The following is a 16,256-nucleotide window of genomic DNA, read 5'->3' on the forward strand; positions in this document are numbered from 1 at the left end:
AACAGCTGTTGCCTGTCCAGTAATTGCGGTAACGCTAGTAAACAATTTCACCTACTCTACTTGGCGACGTCCTTCTAACTGAATGCAGGGACGCATCTGTGTTGTTGAGGTTCTTCTGACTGAATGCAGGGACATATCTGTGGTGTTGAGGTTTTTCTGACTGAATGCAGGGACATATCTGTGGTATTGAGGTTTTTCTGACTGAATGCAGGGACATATCTGTGGTGTTGAGGTTCTTCTGACTGAATGCAGGGACGCATCTGTGGTGTTGAGGTTCTTCTGACTGAATACAGGGAAGTATATGTGGTGTTGAGGTTCTTCTGACTAGTGGGAACTAAACGCATCACCATCTGCACTTTAATATATAAGTTACAGTAGCCTTGTTGGCCGCGGCTGTCGGAAGTCCATTTTGCACTACAGATCTTCTTGGCACTGGCACAGTCACACACATGGACACAGTGGCCGGAAACAGTGCTGGTAGGAGTATGCAGGGAGGAGTATGTGAGAAGAAAACACTGTGGGTCCGTATATTGATTGAGCAGTATAGTTTGGCTCGGCCCAACAATGTGAAAAGGCGTACTTTATGAGTGGTCCAAGAACAGTCCCATAAAAGCGCATATTTGTGCCAAATCGGCATATTTCAGGGTAGACCCTGTCTTTAGGATGGTTCAAAGTTGGCATGGAGTCACGACAACGCTGGCATGGAGTCACGACAACGCTGGCTTCAATGAGTCACGACAACGCTGGCTTCAATGAGTCACGACAACGCTGGCTTCAATGAGTCACGACAACGCTGGCTTCAATGAGTCACGACAACGCTGGCTTCAATGAGTCACGACAACGCTGGCTTCAATGAGTCACGACAACGCTGGCTTCAATGAGTCACGACAACGCTGGCTTCAATGAGTCAGGACAACGCTGGCTTCAATGTCGGGATGGAGTCAGGACAACGCTGGCTTCAATGTCGGCATGGAGTCAGGACAACGCTGGCTTCAATGAGTCACGACAACGCTGGCTTAAATGAGTCACGACAACGCTGGCTTAAATGAGTCACGACAACGCTGGCTTCAATGAGTCACGACAACGCTGGCTTCAATGACGGCATGGAGTCAGGACAACGCTGGCTTCAATGTCGGCATGGAGTCACGACAACGCTGGCTTCAATGTCGGCATGGAGTCAGGACAACGCTGGCTTCAATGAGTCAGGACAACGCTGGCTTCAATGAGTCACGACAACGCTGGCTTAAATGAGTCACGACAACGCTGGCTTAAATGAGTCACGACAACGCTGGCTTCAATGAGTCACGACAACGCTGGCTTCAATGACGGCATGGAGTCACGACAATGCTGGCTTCAATGACGGCATGGAGTCAGGAAAACGCTGGCTTCAATGATGGCATGGAGTCACGACAACGCTGGCTTTAATGTCGGCATGGAGTCACGACAACGCTGGCTTCAATGTCGGCATGGAGTCACGACAACGCTGGCTTCAATGTCGGCATGGATTCAGGACAACGCTGGCTTCAATGTCGGCATGGAGTCAGGACAACGCTGGCTTCAATGTCGGCATGGAGTCAGGACAACGCTGGCTTCAATGTCGGCATGGAGTCAGGACAACGCTGGCTTCAATGTCGGCATGGAGTCAGGACAACGCTGGCTTCAATGTCGGCATGGAGTCAGGACAACGCTGGCTTCAATGTCGGCATGGAGTCAGGACAACGCTGGCTTCAATGTCGGCATGGAGTCAGGACAACGCTGGCTTCAATGTCGGCATGGAGTCAGGACAACGCTGGCTTCAATGAGTCAGGACAACGCTGGCTTCAATGAGTCAGGACAACGCTGGCTTCAATGAGTCAGGACAACGCTGGCTTCAATGAGTCATGACAACGCTGGCTTCAATGAGTCAGGACAACGCTGGCTTCAATGAGTCAGGACAACGCTGGCTTCAATGAGTCACGACAACGCTGGCTTCAATGAGTCAGGACAACGCTGGCTTCAATGAGTCAGGACAACGCTGGCTTCAATGTCGGCATGGAGTCAGGACAACGCTGGCTTCAATGTCGGCATGGAGTCAGGACAACGCTGGCTTCAATGTCGGCATGGAGTCAGGACAACGCTGGCTTCAATGAGTCAGGACAACGCTGGCTTCAATGAGTCAGGACAACGCTGGCTTCAATGAGTCAGGACAACGCTGGCTTCAATGAGTCAGGACAATGCTGGCTTCAATGAGTCACGACAACGCTGGCTTCAATGAGTCACGACAACGCTGGCTTCAATGTCGGCATTGGAGTCACGACAACGCTGGCTTCAATGACGGCATGGAGTCACGACAACGCTGGCTTTAATGTCGGCATGGAGTCACGACAACGCTGGTTTTAATGACGGCATGGAGTCACGACAACGCTGGCTTCAATGTCGGCATGGAGTCACAACAACGCTGGCTTCAATGAGTCACAACAACGCTGGCTTCAATGAGTCACGACAACACTGGCTTCAATGAGTCACGACAACGCTGGCTTCAATGTCGGCATGGAGTCACGACAACGCTGGACAGAGTGACAAATTGCCTCTACTGGAATGTACAAAACATATTCATGTTGCAAAAATAAGCAATTTAGAATATATGACCTTAAAAATAGTATATACAGCCAGTTAGTAGACTGTCGCATTGATAGTTTGGATGGTTCACATGCAGGTGTTTGTTCTCTACTGTGTACAAGGTGTGCATTGTGTTAATATGTGGAGCGGTCTGAGAAACCTGGCATGATCCTAGACCACAGCTTGTCCTTCTCTGCAGACAATGGGGAGGGTCTCGCTCAAGCAGGTCAGTGTTGTAGAGCAGGGGTATTCAACTCTTACACTATGAATTTCGCATCCTGTCGGTTTGTCCTCCTTAATTGCACCCACCAGGTGGGTCAGTGGTTTGCAATGAAAGAAATTATTGTAACTGGCTTGGAGGTCCAGGTTTAAATACACCTGTACAGCCTTTGCTCACAGGGAAGGCGGTGCAGCTGGTTATTTTCGGACACACGTCATTTCTTTAGTGGACCGCTTCAAAGAGGTTTTGGTAGAGCTACCTGCTTGTGCCATGAAACCCCCGCAACTGGCCCAGAATGCCGTGTGGGCCGTCTTGTGAATTGCATTACAACGGCCTGAACTACGATAACATTTGGCGTTGACCTCTGGACCTCACTGTTATGGGCCGGCCTCTTGGTGCCCTTCTGAACTCAATGGACATATTCACACCCTCTTGAACCTGGAACTAAGGACTGCCTTGGCTGACCAGATGCTAGTTCATTCTACCGTTCTGCTCTTGAATTCCAATCCCAGTGCTCCATGAAAAGATCTCCGTTAATAGTTAATGTGCTTTTCTCCTACATAGAATTGTGTTGTCTGGTGTGTGATGCCAGAGCATGCAGGAGGTAGGGTCTCAGATAGGAAGGAACTAGCAGCACTTTGGTAGCAGAGATGTTAGCGGTCAGTTCAGATGCAGGGTTCTGCCTACGTGTTGCTGGCAGGTGTTTAGTTAGATCCTGTTACAGTGGTCACAGCCTTGCCTGCACTAACCCACTTTCAAGGCGGTAGATTAGTTGGTGTGGGTCTAAAATTAGACTCCTGATTCCCGACGTTTAACACGCTGAAGCCGGGCCGACAAGGAGATGACACCAATGTCACCCGGCTCCAGATCCTCTTCAGCCACCCCTTCAGCCTTGGACTTCAGGTCCTGGGTTCATAAAGCTGCCCTGGTGACAATATTTTCCTTTCTCATAATGAACGAATTGACACATTTTAGTCAGTTAGCCGACACTGCTATCCGAAATGACTGACAGTTGGTTTGTTCATTTTAAAGCTAGTTAGGATGGCCACTCAAATCATAGTAAGTACATTTCTACTATCGGCAAAGTCCTAAAATATTCCTTTCCAGCTGATCTTGAGCAGGAAAGGAATATCGATTTAAAATGCAGAGAGAAGGTTAGTTAAGGGTCACATCCAGTTTTGAGGGGGTGGGTAGCTTCCTCTCTGCTAGCGTTGGTTTGGGAGTCGCCGTAAAGCTTTAGGGATTCCCTGTGGATTAGGTGAGTGTCCCAGGAGTCGTAGCTTTGAGCCACCTGGGTGATAATACCTGTGTTCTTGTTCAGCCCCTTTGTTTGACGTAGCTCTCTGTATCGGGGTGATGAGGCTCACATCCAATTAGCCGAAACTCTCTTCAGTTGGGCCATTGGGGACATTGGTGGTTGTTTAGTCACAGCTCTTAGCTTTCAGCGAAGGGCTTTGCACCCCGGGCATTCTGTCTGGTCAGTTGGGGTCCGTGGCTGCCCTGGTCGGTTGCCCTGCCCTGGTCGGGTTGGTCTGTGTTTCATTATCTGTAGTCTCACTTTAATCTGTTTTATGTAATACTCCAGCAGTCAAGGTCTGGCCCTGCCTTACCCCATGCTTTAGCCTACTTAATCTGAAGGCCTGTCAGGTGAGGCTTCCTTATCAATTATGAACTTCCTTGTCTGTGCGCCTGGCAGGTTGCAGCAGAGACCCCATGTGTGGCATTAGATGAGGCTCCAGCCAGGTGTGAGGACACTCCCAGAGAGGAGGAGTTGGGTCCGCAAGTAACACCGCCCCCGCCGGGCCTCTGCCCCACCCCCACCCCTTGCCCCTCCCACCAGGAACTACACACAGAAGAGCAGCGGATACAGTTACTGGTGAGTGATGTATTGATCCAGACACGTGACACACAGACACGTGACACACAGACATGTGACACACGAACACGTGACACATGAACACACACAACTCGTTGGAGACGACGGCTGGGGCATAACTTACTGGACTAGTGTAATGATATTGACATGTAGTCAGCAGGACTGCTTGTGATTATTGATAGCTGGCTCAAGCTCAGGTTTTTCATAATTCATGTCAGGATTGGGATTGATGTAATAGTGGCTTGTTTTTTTAATGTATTCAGATAAAACCAATAAGCGGTGGAATCAATCGCTGACATGTGGTTTGTTCTCACAGACTGGGACTCAGTCAGGCCGCTGGTCTATCACTTATGCTCTAGGGGTGTTGTAACTGCCGAGCACGGGCCCATACCCCCCCCCCCCCCACCCCTGAGCTGTTGCATCCCGTCAGTCAATTAGCCAAGTCCCTCCCACTCCCCCTACACCACAGCTCTCATAACGGTCCCAACTTATTCATGATAATGTGTTGATTATTGGGCTGTGTGTCAGTGGATGCCGAAATAAGCTGATTTCTCTGCCGGCTTCTGGGAGGCGGGGGGCCTGACTGAATCTGCTGCATGTAAGCTCCATTTAGGATAATTAAAGAGTGCTAAGCTTGGTAATACCTCGTTGTTACCATGTCAGAGGTCAATATGAAAATTAAGGACTTAATTTTTCTGTATTTGGGAACCTGAACAGATTGATTGTGATTCGTGCAAACATGTGTTGGTAATCACTAAATGGTTATAATGATTTGCTTTGGCTTCCCACACCCGGGAGAGGACGTTGTCACTGATGGGGGTCGGGCTGGTTTCACACTGAACAGTGTGCTTCTGAGAAGACCGATTTACTTTATGAATGAGCAACAAATACATCTTGGCTGGTACTGTATGTACGTTGTTAATGTCAAGTTGCTGTAACATTTTTAGCGCTTTTCTCATTTCAGGAACGTGAGCTGAGTAAGAAGAGAAAAGAATGTGAAAACCTTGAGCATGAAGTAAGGAAGAGACAGAAGAGATGCCTGGATTTGGTAAGGGAATCAACAGGGCCACATTGTACCCCTGTACCCCTCACATGCCCGTTAACCACTGTACCCTGTACCCCTTCACATGCCCGTTAACCACTGTACCCCAGTACCCGTCACATGCCTGTTAACCACTGTACCCTGTACCCCTTCACATGCCCGTTAACCACTGTACCCCAGTACCCGTCACATGCCTGTTAACCACTGTACCCCAGTACCCGTCACATGCCTGTTAACCACTGTACCCTTCACATGCCTGTTAACCACTGTACCCCAGTACCCGTCACATGCCTGTTAACCACTGTACCCCAGTACCCGTCACATGCCCGTTAACCACTGTACCCCAGTACCCGTCACATGCCCGTTAACCACTGTACCCTGTACCCCTTCACATGCCCGTTAATCACTGTACCCCAGTACCCGTCACATGCCTGTTAACCACTGTACCCTTCACATGCCTGTTAACCACTGTACCCCAGTACCCGTCACATGCCTGTTAACCCCTGTACCCCAGTACCCGTCACATGCCTGTTAACCACTGTACCCCAGTACCCGTCACATGCCTGTTAACCACTGTACCCCAGTACCCGTCACATGCCTGTTAACCACTGTACCCCAGTACCCGTCACATGCCTGTTAACCACTGTACCCCAGTACCCCTCACATGCCCGTTAACCACTGTACCCTTTACATGTCCGTTAACAGCTGTACCCCTGTACCCCTCATATGCCCATTAACCGCTGTACCCCTCATGCCCGTTAACCACTGTATTCCTGTGCTCTCGGAGGGCTCTGACCAGTAAATCCCACTGTAATGGGATGAATGGAATAGTATTAACCCTCGTCCTCTTGTTCTGGTTGTTTCGGTTGTGACAGGAGAGCCAGCTTGAGGATGAGCGGAGCAAAAATGAGCAACTAGAGGAGGAGGCGGATCTCCTCAGGAGGAAGGCACAGCTGCTCGACCAGGTCAGTCTCTGTTCCGGTGATTTGGCACGTGTTCCTGGAAAGTTGCCTTCCTCGAGCCCCTAATCTAGTTGTTATAATGATCTGGTTGTTAAAGTGAATCAGGTTAGTTACAGTGGGGTTGGATTGAAAACCTACAGGGAGGGAAGCTTTCCATAAACAGGGTTGGACAGTCTTGGTCTGCTCCACTCAGTTGTATTCTATATTATGATTCCATCTTGGGCATAGAGTTGTTTTGATGGTGGAATTAATGATAATATGAACCCTAAGCTGTGATCTCTGTTACTGGTAGGGTTGCAAACATTCTGGAGATTATCACTTCCTGTTTTCCAGGAATCTTGTCTAGATTTCATGCTGATTCCGGTCTCATTCTGTGACTCATCCAACAGTGATTCTTTAAAACCTCTCTGCTATTTTTGTTAGGGTTCTTCAGTTAGGGTCCTTCAGTTAGGGTCCTTCAGTTAGGGTCCTTCAGTTAGGGTCCTATAGCTGTAATATGTCTTCCTTCCAGTCCCTGGCTGTCTCTTACTTTGTCTTTATCTCTGTGCACCTCTCAGGCCCGGGTTGAGAATGAGGAGCTGAGGGAAGACCTCTCTGAAGTGACCGCTCAACGTGATTCAGTTCTCGAGGAGAACCAGAGACTCCGTGCCAAACTGGAGAACCTAGAGCAGGTCCTAAAGGTACTGTCTTGTTTTCTCCCAGGGTTCCACTGTTGGCGTCCAATAGCTGTGTCACCAGTATAATGTGTTTGTGAATTCTGTGTAGACAAGCCGGGCTTGGTAGTAACCGTCCCTGTGACTCCTGTCTAAAGTGCGTCTCTTCTTCATCCGCAGCATATGCGAGAGGTCGCCGAGCGCAGGCAGCAGCTGGAATTAGAACATGAGCAGGCCCTGGCTATCCTCAAGTTCAAACAGGACGAGATCAAACGTCTGCAGCGGGTGAGTCCACAACACCACGCGCTGCCCCGGGGCTTCGGCTGGGTAATGGGTCCAGCCCCGGGGCTTCGGCTGGGTAATGGGTCCAGCCCCCGGGCTTCGGCTGGGTAATGGGTCCAGCCCCCGGGCTTCGGCTGGGTAATGGGTCCAGCCCCCGGGCTTCGGCTGGGTAATGGGTCCAGCCCCCGGGCTTCGGCTGGGTAATGGGTCCAGCCCCCGGGCTTCGGCTGGGTAATGGGTCCAGCCCCCGGGCTTCGGCTGGGTAATGGGTTCAGCCCCCGGGCTTCGGCTGGGTAATGGGTTCAGGGGGTTTGTGGATAATGGGTTCAGGTCCTGGGGCCTTGTACTGTACGTGAAATACATTCAAGCACGACTTGGTTGGTTTTAATTAGCGCGTCTGCCAAACGGCATATGCTATTTGCAGTTGTGCTCATAAGTTTGCATACCCTGTCAGAAATCCTTTTTAAATCATAAAAATAACAGAAATCACCCAAATGGCCCTGATCAAAAGTTTACATACCCTTGAATGTGTGGCCTTGTTACAGACACACAAGGTGACACAGGTGAAAATGTCAATTAAAGGTGAATCTCCCACACCTGTGGCTTTTTAAAGTTCAATTAGTGTCTGTGTATAAATAGTCAAGGAGTTTGTTAGCTCTCACGTGGATGCACTGATCAGGCTGGATACTGAGCCATGTGAAGTAGAAAAGAACTGTCAAAAGACCTGCATAATAAGGTAATGGAACTTTATAAAGATGGAAAAGGATTTAAAAAGATATCCAAAGCCTTGCAAATCCCAGTCAGTACCAAAAGAATTGTTCATGATACAAAGAAAAACCCACAGGTAACCTCAGGAGAAATACAGGCTGCTCTGGAAAAAGACGGTGTGGTTGTTTCAAGGAGCACAATATGATGATACTTGAACAAAAATGAGCTGCTTGCTATCCCTATTGCTTGTACACTTTTTTCTACAACGTCTTTTCCTTCCCTTCGCCTCTCTATTAATGTGCTTGGACACAGAGCTCTGTGAACAGCCAGCCTCTGTAGCTATGACCTTTCGTGTCTTGCCCTCCTTGTGCAAGGTGTCAATGGTCGTCTTTTGGACAGCTGTCAAGTCAGCAGTCTTCCCCATGATTGTGTTGCCTACAGGACTAGACTGAGAGACTATTTAAAGGCCTTTGGCGGTGTTTTGGGTTAATTAGCTGATTAGAGTGTGGCACCAGGTGTCTTCAATATTGAACCTTTTCACAATATTCAAATTTTCTGAGATACTGAATTTGGGGTTTTCATTAGTTCTCAGTTATAATCATCAAAATGAAAAGAAATGAACACTTGAAATATATCAGTCTGTGTGGAATGAATGCATACTTATACAAGTTTCACTTTTTAAATGGAATTACTGAAATAAATCAACTTTTTGATGATATTCTAATTTTGTGACCAGCTCCTGTACAGTATTAAGAACTAAGGGTATGCAGACTTTTGAACAGGGGTCAGTAAACAAAATTCTTTGTTGCCATGTTTTGTTTTATGATTGTTCCATTCTGTTACAACCTACAGTAAAAAAATAAAAAATAAAAAGTTGATTGTGTTTTGCCTGCTCACTCATGTTCTCTTTACAAATGGTACATACTACCATATTACCAATTCTCCAAAGTTATGCAAACTTTTGAGCACAACGGTATATATAACACGCTAAGTGGATCAGTCCCTTTTCTCTCCTACACGAGAGCCTACTCTGATAACTCTGCGAATGCTTCCCATGAAGCGCTCATTGAGAGCCTGTCATTCATGTCAACTTCAAATGTGTCTGGCATTTTAGTTAGTGAAGGTTTTGTCCAGTAGGAGGCAGCGGTTAGATGCTAAATGTATTGTTTCAGGGTGTGGGTGGACAATTGAGAGAGATTAGATATGAACTAAAATACCTGTAAACTAAATCTTTTTTAATTTAACAGGCTGAGTTTTTCGCCAAGCGGGAGCATGAGGGTGTGGTTCAGATGCTGGAGGTGAGTCTGATCTAGATGTTGTAGTTCTGTAATGCTGATGTTAAAGTACAGACTTTGGGTTTATGTATTTTAGTTATATAGTGCTGATGTCATTTAAATGGGGCAGAGGTCTGGTCTAGATGTTGTAGTACTCTGGCCGTTGCATTATCAGACCCTCTCATAGAAGGAGATCTGGTAGTGTACCACATGACAGTTCATACAAGACAGCCCCCATAGAAATAAAGTACACAATAGCAAGACAAAGACACAATAGCAAGACAAAGTCTGTCCCTTGCACCTTCTTTCTCCCTGTCTCACTGTCTGTCTCTCTCTGACTGGGTAGATTGTTTTGTCAGTAAGGGTGTTACACGTGCACCCATGCCCCCACACACACAAACACACACACACACACACACACAGGAAGTAACGCGCCTGATGGAACTACAATAATTATTCAACCAGAAACGTCATCAACCCAACCCAACGACACACACACACTCTCATCACACCAAGCCAGGCTAACCTAAACCAAGAGAATATTACAGATCACCCTTTGTGGCTGACCCAGTGTCAATACATTATCAGACCTCTGCTAATTTAAAACACCCGCCCGAGGACATGGTTATTATAGCACAAACATGTCCGGTTCTTTAACTGGCTGGCATTTCACAGGCCTCTGTGAAGAATGACAGTTTGAACTTTGTACAGATGGCAGTTATGCTAATTTCCCTTCCTTGTATTCATGCTGTCCCATGACTGTTATTTAAACTGTGAATGCAAAGTATTGGTTAGAGTTAGGGTGAATGCAAAGTATTGGTGAACAACACTTTGTATACATTGCCTCTGCCTCTGTTTTTCAGGGCGCCCAGTATTGGGACAATTGGCTTGACAGTCGTTTCTGGTTAGTCAGGTGTGTTACATCACATCATTGGTGACGGCGTCAGATGGCTGTCCATCTGTAGTCCTGATTTTAGGCTTTACGTTTGCCTTTGTTGTCTGAAAACATTAAAACTCAAGGAAGTCATCATGACGCGGTAAACCTTGGGTTTACCGTGAAGAACCGGCTGGAGCCACGGCAAAAAGAATGCAAGCATTCAGCAACCGCGAACATCCTGGTAGGCCAAAGAAACATGTCTACGGTGAATAACGAAAGAAGGCTTGATAATACTCTGACAGATCAGTGCCGGGAGTCTCCGGGAGGCACAACTACACGGTGCACTGCAAAGTGTCGACCACAAAAACAGGATGGCCTCCAAACTACAGGCCAGGTTACTGCTGCTAATTCACAAAAGGCTTCAGAGTCGGGCTACTGGCTCACTCCTCATTGACTCAACCACTGACTGCAGAATTAATTCAGAAGATTTGAATTCTGTCAGCTGAAGTGCAAGTAAATACCTCCAAACTCCCTGGACAGCAGTTCATTTTACAGCAAGACCATGACCCCAAACATAAGTGCTTAGTTTGGACATTATATTAATCTGTACCTTTGATGGCCAAAAATAAAATGTATATGTTCAAAAAATGTACAGTGGGGAGAACAAGTATTTGATACACTGCAGACTTAATTATTTAAAAAAATCATACAATGTGATTTTCTGGATTTTTTTTTTAGATTCCATCTCTCACAGTTGAAGTGTACCTATAATAAAAATTACATGCTTTGTAAGTGGGAAAACCTGCAAAATCAGCAGTGTATCAAATTCTTGTTCTCCCCACTGTACTACAAATCAAAGCTGAAAATCTATACTTCAACCTTGCTGATTATTTTATTTGAAATCCAAACTCATGGAATATTCAGCCATAGGAAGTAAACCACTTAGTATCCCAATCCTTCTGGACATCGCGGTCTGGATTCCCGATGGCTTGCAATATTACTGTATAGCAACAATCACTGGCTCAGCTCAACTCACCGTCTGACAAATGAAAGAGCCTCTGGCCTCCTGATCACCGTAGTAGAGACAGGCTTATTCAATCTGCATGTTGTCATTGTCTGTGTAAACCCGTGACTCTGTGATGTCTGTGTAAACCCGTGACTCTGTGATGTCTGTGTAAACCCGTGACTCTGTGATGTCTGTGTAAACCCGTGACTCTGTGATGTCTGTGTAAACCCGTGACTCTGTGATGTCTGTGTAAATGAAGCGTTCTGTCTTCCTTTTGTAGGACCTGATTCGGCTTGTGTTGCAGAGGGAGCTGGTACTGTACCCCTCCGCTCCCGTTTTGTGGGGAATTGTTCATTAACCTCCTCCTGATGCCTTTGTCTGCCTGTCTATATCCTGCACTCGCTCGCTGGCTCTTTCTCTCTCGGCCAAGAAGGTCGCTGGGTTTAGTGTGTCTCTGTTTGCCTCCCTGCCATTCTCTCTCCAGAGTGAAGGGAGGTGAGATGTGGAGACGAGGCAGGACAGAGATGCTAATAACAGGCCGTGTGAAGGGAATCCAGTGGATCCTGTATGCTGGTAGATCCTGTGTCTATATGTGTGAGATACTCATACAGGACCTGCCCGCCGTGTGAAACCTAACCTATTAACATGTTTTCTTCCCCCTCTCCTCGAGTGCTTCACAAGCATGACTTTGTATCTGAACTGCTTTTCTTTTCCTCCTGTGCTTTGTCGTTTTCCATTCACTGGCCCCCAGACGACACTGGACTGCATGCAGGTATCATTCAACGACCCCCACCCCAACCGCCGAGCCCACCCCAACCGCCGAGCCCACCCCAACCTCCGAGCCCACCCTAAGCCTCTAGACCCCAAGCACTTGCCCCTTCAAATCATTGTCATGATGGCTCATTTTGTTGAGTGTGAAGGACAAATGGAGATATGTGTATGCGAGGCCTCCGTGAGATTGGTTTTTACGAGGAGGTGTATGGTCTGTTGAAGTTCTTTAGCTACGGCCGAGTCTCGTGTTATAACATCCTTGGATGACCACTGCACACCAAGCTCATGTGTCCCAAGAGGCGGGGACATACAGCTCCCAGGCTAGGGGACATACAGCTCCCAGGCTAGGGGACATACAGCTCCCAGGCTAGGGGACATACAGCTCCCAGGCTAGGGGACATACAGCTCCCAGGCTAGGGGACATACAGCTCCCAGGCTAGGGGACATACAGCTCCCAGGCTAGGGGACATACAGCTCCCAGGCTAGGGGAGAGAGGCCCAGCCAAGTTGTCAATCTTTTCGTGCACCGAGCATCTTCCTCCACAGTTTTTTTCAGCCAGTTATATAACAGGCCTAGTGGTAATGGTGTTCATTTGAAATAATCTGTTTGTGGACACAGAGAGTCCTTCTGAAACCGACTGATGTGTGCGGAGGTCATTTGTGTGTGTGTGTGTGTGTGTGTGTGTGAGAGACCTGCCAAGGCACAGTGAATCCATTATTAGATTTAGGGTGTCAATGGCAGCTGGGTTAAACACTAACTGCTCGCAGTAGAACAGGCTTGGTACTTTGCCTCAAGATGTTCAGATCGTTTCTGTGGCAGTAATATCTGATGTAGAGGGGCTTCTCCCTCAGCATGAATCTGATTTACAGTCATATCTGACGTGGAGGGGCTTCTCCCTCGGCATGAATCTGATTCACAGTCATTGCTGATGTAGTGGGGCCTCTCTCTCAACAGGGATTTGATTTATAGTTGTAGATTATGTTTTGAGGATCTGTCATACAGTCGGAGATTCTCTGTAATCACTCACGTCGACTCGTGTTAGAGTTTCAGCAGTTGTGTGTGTGTGTGGGGGCGTGTGCGTGCGTGTGTGTGTGTGTGTGTGCGTGCGAGCATGGGTGTGCGCCTTGGGTCACGTCAGTTCCAGGAAACCCCCCCCACAGCCGGAAGTTGTGCTCATAGAGAAGAGGCCTTGGGCTGATGGTGTAAACCTGTGGAGCGTTCTGACTGCGATTAGCATCATGTGTGTCTGGCGCCGTGCACAACCCTGCGCTCAGATTCTGTCTGTTAGTCACCTCTCCCTCGAAACCAACACCTCCTTATATGTATTACTCTCCACGTTCCCCTTTACATGCCTCAGTCGTCTCTTGAAATGATCCGAAATGAGTCTTAAGTGTTTCGGCACGTTTGTAATGAACAAGGTTACTGGTTATCATATACTAGTGAAATAATTCCGAAACGGCAGATGGTTGAAAGGCCACCACACAAATGCTCTTTCGTTAGGTCGTGGTCTTTCATTAGCCGTGTGTGTGGTGTGTGTGTGTGTGTGTGTGTGTGTGTCTCTCCTCTAACTCTCTCTCTCTGCTCTCTTCAGTCTAAGGTGCGGGAGTTGGAGGATAAATGTCGCAGTCAGAGTGAGCAGTTCGGCCTGCTCAGCCGTGAGCTGGAGACCTTCAGGCTGCAGGCCGGAAAACTGGACCTGTCAAGCTCTGCCCTTCTCACTAACCCCGCCCTCTGCCATCTGACCAATGGGGTGGGCCTTGCCGGGGAGAGAGGTAACCATGGCGATCGCCTTCACCGTCCTGACAGTGATGCACGCTGAGTGAATTCCCGTCGACATCCGTAATCCCAAAAATTGCCGTCATGGCCTTTGCTTGAACCCAGCGTCTTGTGTCACTCGCTCATCCTGATCCCCTTCGGCACAGTTTATCCCTGTGGGCTCCCACAGCTCACCTGTTGCTCACCTGTAAGTCCCTATGCAGTGGAGGGTGGCGTTACTTTGGAAATCAACATGATCAGGTTTTAACTGGATTCCTCGTGACCCACTCGCTTTGACGCAGACCCTGGTGGCAACATCACATTTTGTAATCCTGGATACAGCTGCTTTGAGAAGTATCCCTTCAAACCCCCACTGGAGTCGTTTATATGCCTTCTATCAGTCGCTCCATCCCTCTATCGGTCGCTCCATCCCTCTATCGGTCGCTCCATCCCTCTATCGGTCGCTCCATCCCTCTATCGGTCGCTCCATCCCTCTGTCTGTCCCTCCATCTCTGGCAGATGCTGCTTGTGTTCTAATCTAGGTCCAGGTGGGACAGTATTACCTCTCGGGGCGATCAGGAGACCTGGAGTGTGGAGGAGGGAGACGCTCTCCCCTTTGACTCCTTTCTACCTTGTCCGGGTACAGCTCCTATAGGTCAGGGGTCACTGTAACTGTCAGTGCTGCCGTGAGCACGGGCACCTTCCTGTTCGAGTGACCTCTGACCTGAGTTGGCAGCGCACACAACCACAGTCCCTCTGGTTATGATTCTGTAGGTCTCGCAGTGAGCTGTCATATGACCTTTGACACCAGTGAAATCCTTCACAAGACGCACAGGCCGGGAACAGCTGCAGGTGCACACTGAGACGTCCCCAACGGGGAGTTTGTGGTCTCTGTATGTGTGTTGCTGTGCTCAGGGTCGTGACCTTAAGCACACTGACCAGTGGAGACAGGAAAGGCACAATAAGCCACGGAGGGCCTGCCCTCACAACCTTCACATCCTTCCCATAACACCTGAACCCCTGCATAAATGTTTCGGCTCCGAGGTCCACGTCTCTAGAGCTCTGATTGTAAGCATAATTATCACCCCTCCCTTTCCTCTGCAAAAGCGCAAATTGTCAGGAGAGGTGTTTGTCTATAGGTCTAGAATTGCTAGCATATTTTGGTCCAGTTGAAGACATGTATTTCGGCATTGAATGTCCTGAATCCATTGGCAGTTGCTGTGATGAAGCAAGACCGCAATCACAAATTAGATAGCAATTATTTGAGGAGAAATATGGGGGAACAGTGTCAAATAAAATAGTTTTACATACTTTGGGGAGAACAAGTATTTGATACACTGCCGATTTTGCAGGTTTTCCTACTTACAAAGCATGTAAAGGGCTGTAATTTTTATCATAGGTACACTTCAACTGTGAGAGATGGAATCTAAAACAAAAATCCAGAAAATCACTGTATGATTTCTTTATAATTAATTAGCATTTTATTGCATGACATAAGTATTTCATCACCTACCAACCAGTAAAAATACCGGGTCTCACAGACCTCACAGACCAGAAGCGCTCCTGTTCTCCACTCCTTACCTGTATTACTGCATCTGTTTGAACTCGTTACCTGTATAAAAGACACCTGTCCACACACTCAATCAAACATACTCCAACCTCTCCACAATGGCCAAGACCAGAGAGCTGTGTAAGTACATAAGGGATAAAATTGTAGACCTGCACAAGGCTGGGATGGGCTACAGGACAATAGGCAAGCAGTTTGGTGAGAAGGCAACAACTGTTGGCGCAATTATTTGAAAATGGAAGAAGTTCAAGATGATGGTCAATCTCCCTCGGTCTGGGGCTCCATGCAAGATCTCACCTCGTGGGGCATCAATGATCATGAGGAGGGTGAGGGATCAGCCCAGAACTACACGGCAGGACCTGGTCAATGACCTGAAGAGAGCTGGGACCACAGTCTCAAAGAAAACCATTAGTAACACACTACGCCGTCATGGATTAAAATCCTGCAGCACACGCAAGGTCCCCCTGCTCAAGCCAGCGCATGTCCAGGCCCGTCTGAAGTTTGCCAATGACCATCTGGATGATCCAGAGGAGGAATGGGAGAAGGTCATGTGGTCTGATGAGACAAAAATAGAGCTTTTTGGTCTAAACTCCACTCGCTGTGTTTTGAGGAAGAAGAAGGATGAGTACAACCCCAAGAACACCATCCCAACCGTGAAGCATGGA

The 16,256-nt window shown here is 48.0% G+C and overlaps 1 protein-coding gene across 8 annotated transcripts in view; it reads left to right on the top strand.

Annotated features, from left to right (window-relative positions):
- Positions 1–16,256, top strand: part of LOC105027779 (peripheral-type benzodiazepine receptor-associated protein 1) — a 99,787-nt gene that overhangs the window by 55,222 nt on the left and 28,309 nt on the right. For all 8 annotated transcript variants that reach the window (XM_034293534.1, XM_034293536.1, XM_034293535.1 and 5 more), the window contains 8 exons: positions 4,515–4,694; positions 5,659–5,742; positions 6,612–6,701; positions 7,256–7,378; positions 7,532–7,636; positions 9,589–9,639; positions 11,779–11,811; positions 13,861–14,041. In XM_034293534.1, coding sequence (XP_034149425.1) covers positions 4,515–4,694; positions 5,659–5,742; positions 6,612–6,701; positions 7,256–7,378; positions 7,532–7,636; positions 9,589–9,639; positions 11,779–11,811; positions 13,861–14,041 — 847 coding nt within the window. The remainder of the gene's footprint in view (positions 1–4,514; positions 4,695–5,658; positions 5,743–6,611; positions 6,702–7,255; positions 7,379–7,531; positions 7,637–9,588; positions 9,640–11,778; positions 11,812–13,860; positions 14,042–16,256) is intronic.

The sequence above is a fragment of the Esox lucius genome, chromosome 7 (genome assembly GCF_011004845.1).
Source record: "Esox lucius isolate fEsoLuc1 chromosome 7, fEsoLuc1.pri, whole genome shotgun sequence".
Classification (NCBI taxonomy): domain Eukaryota; kingdom Metazoa; phylum Chordata; class Actinopteri; order Esociformes; family Esocidae; genus Esox; species Esox lucius.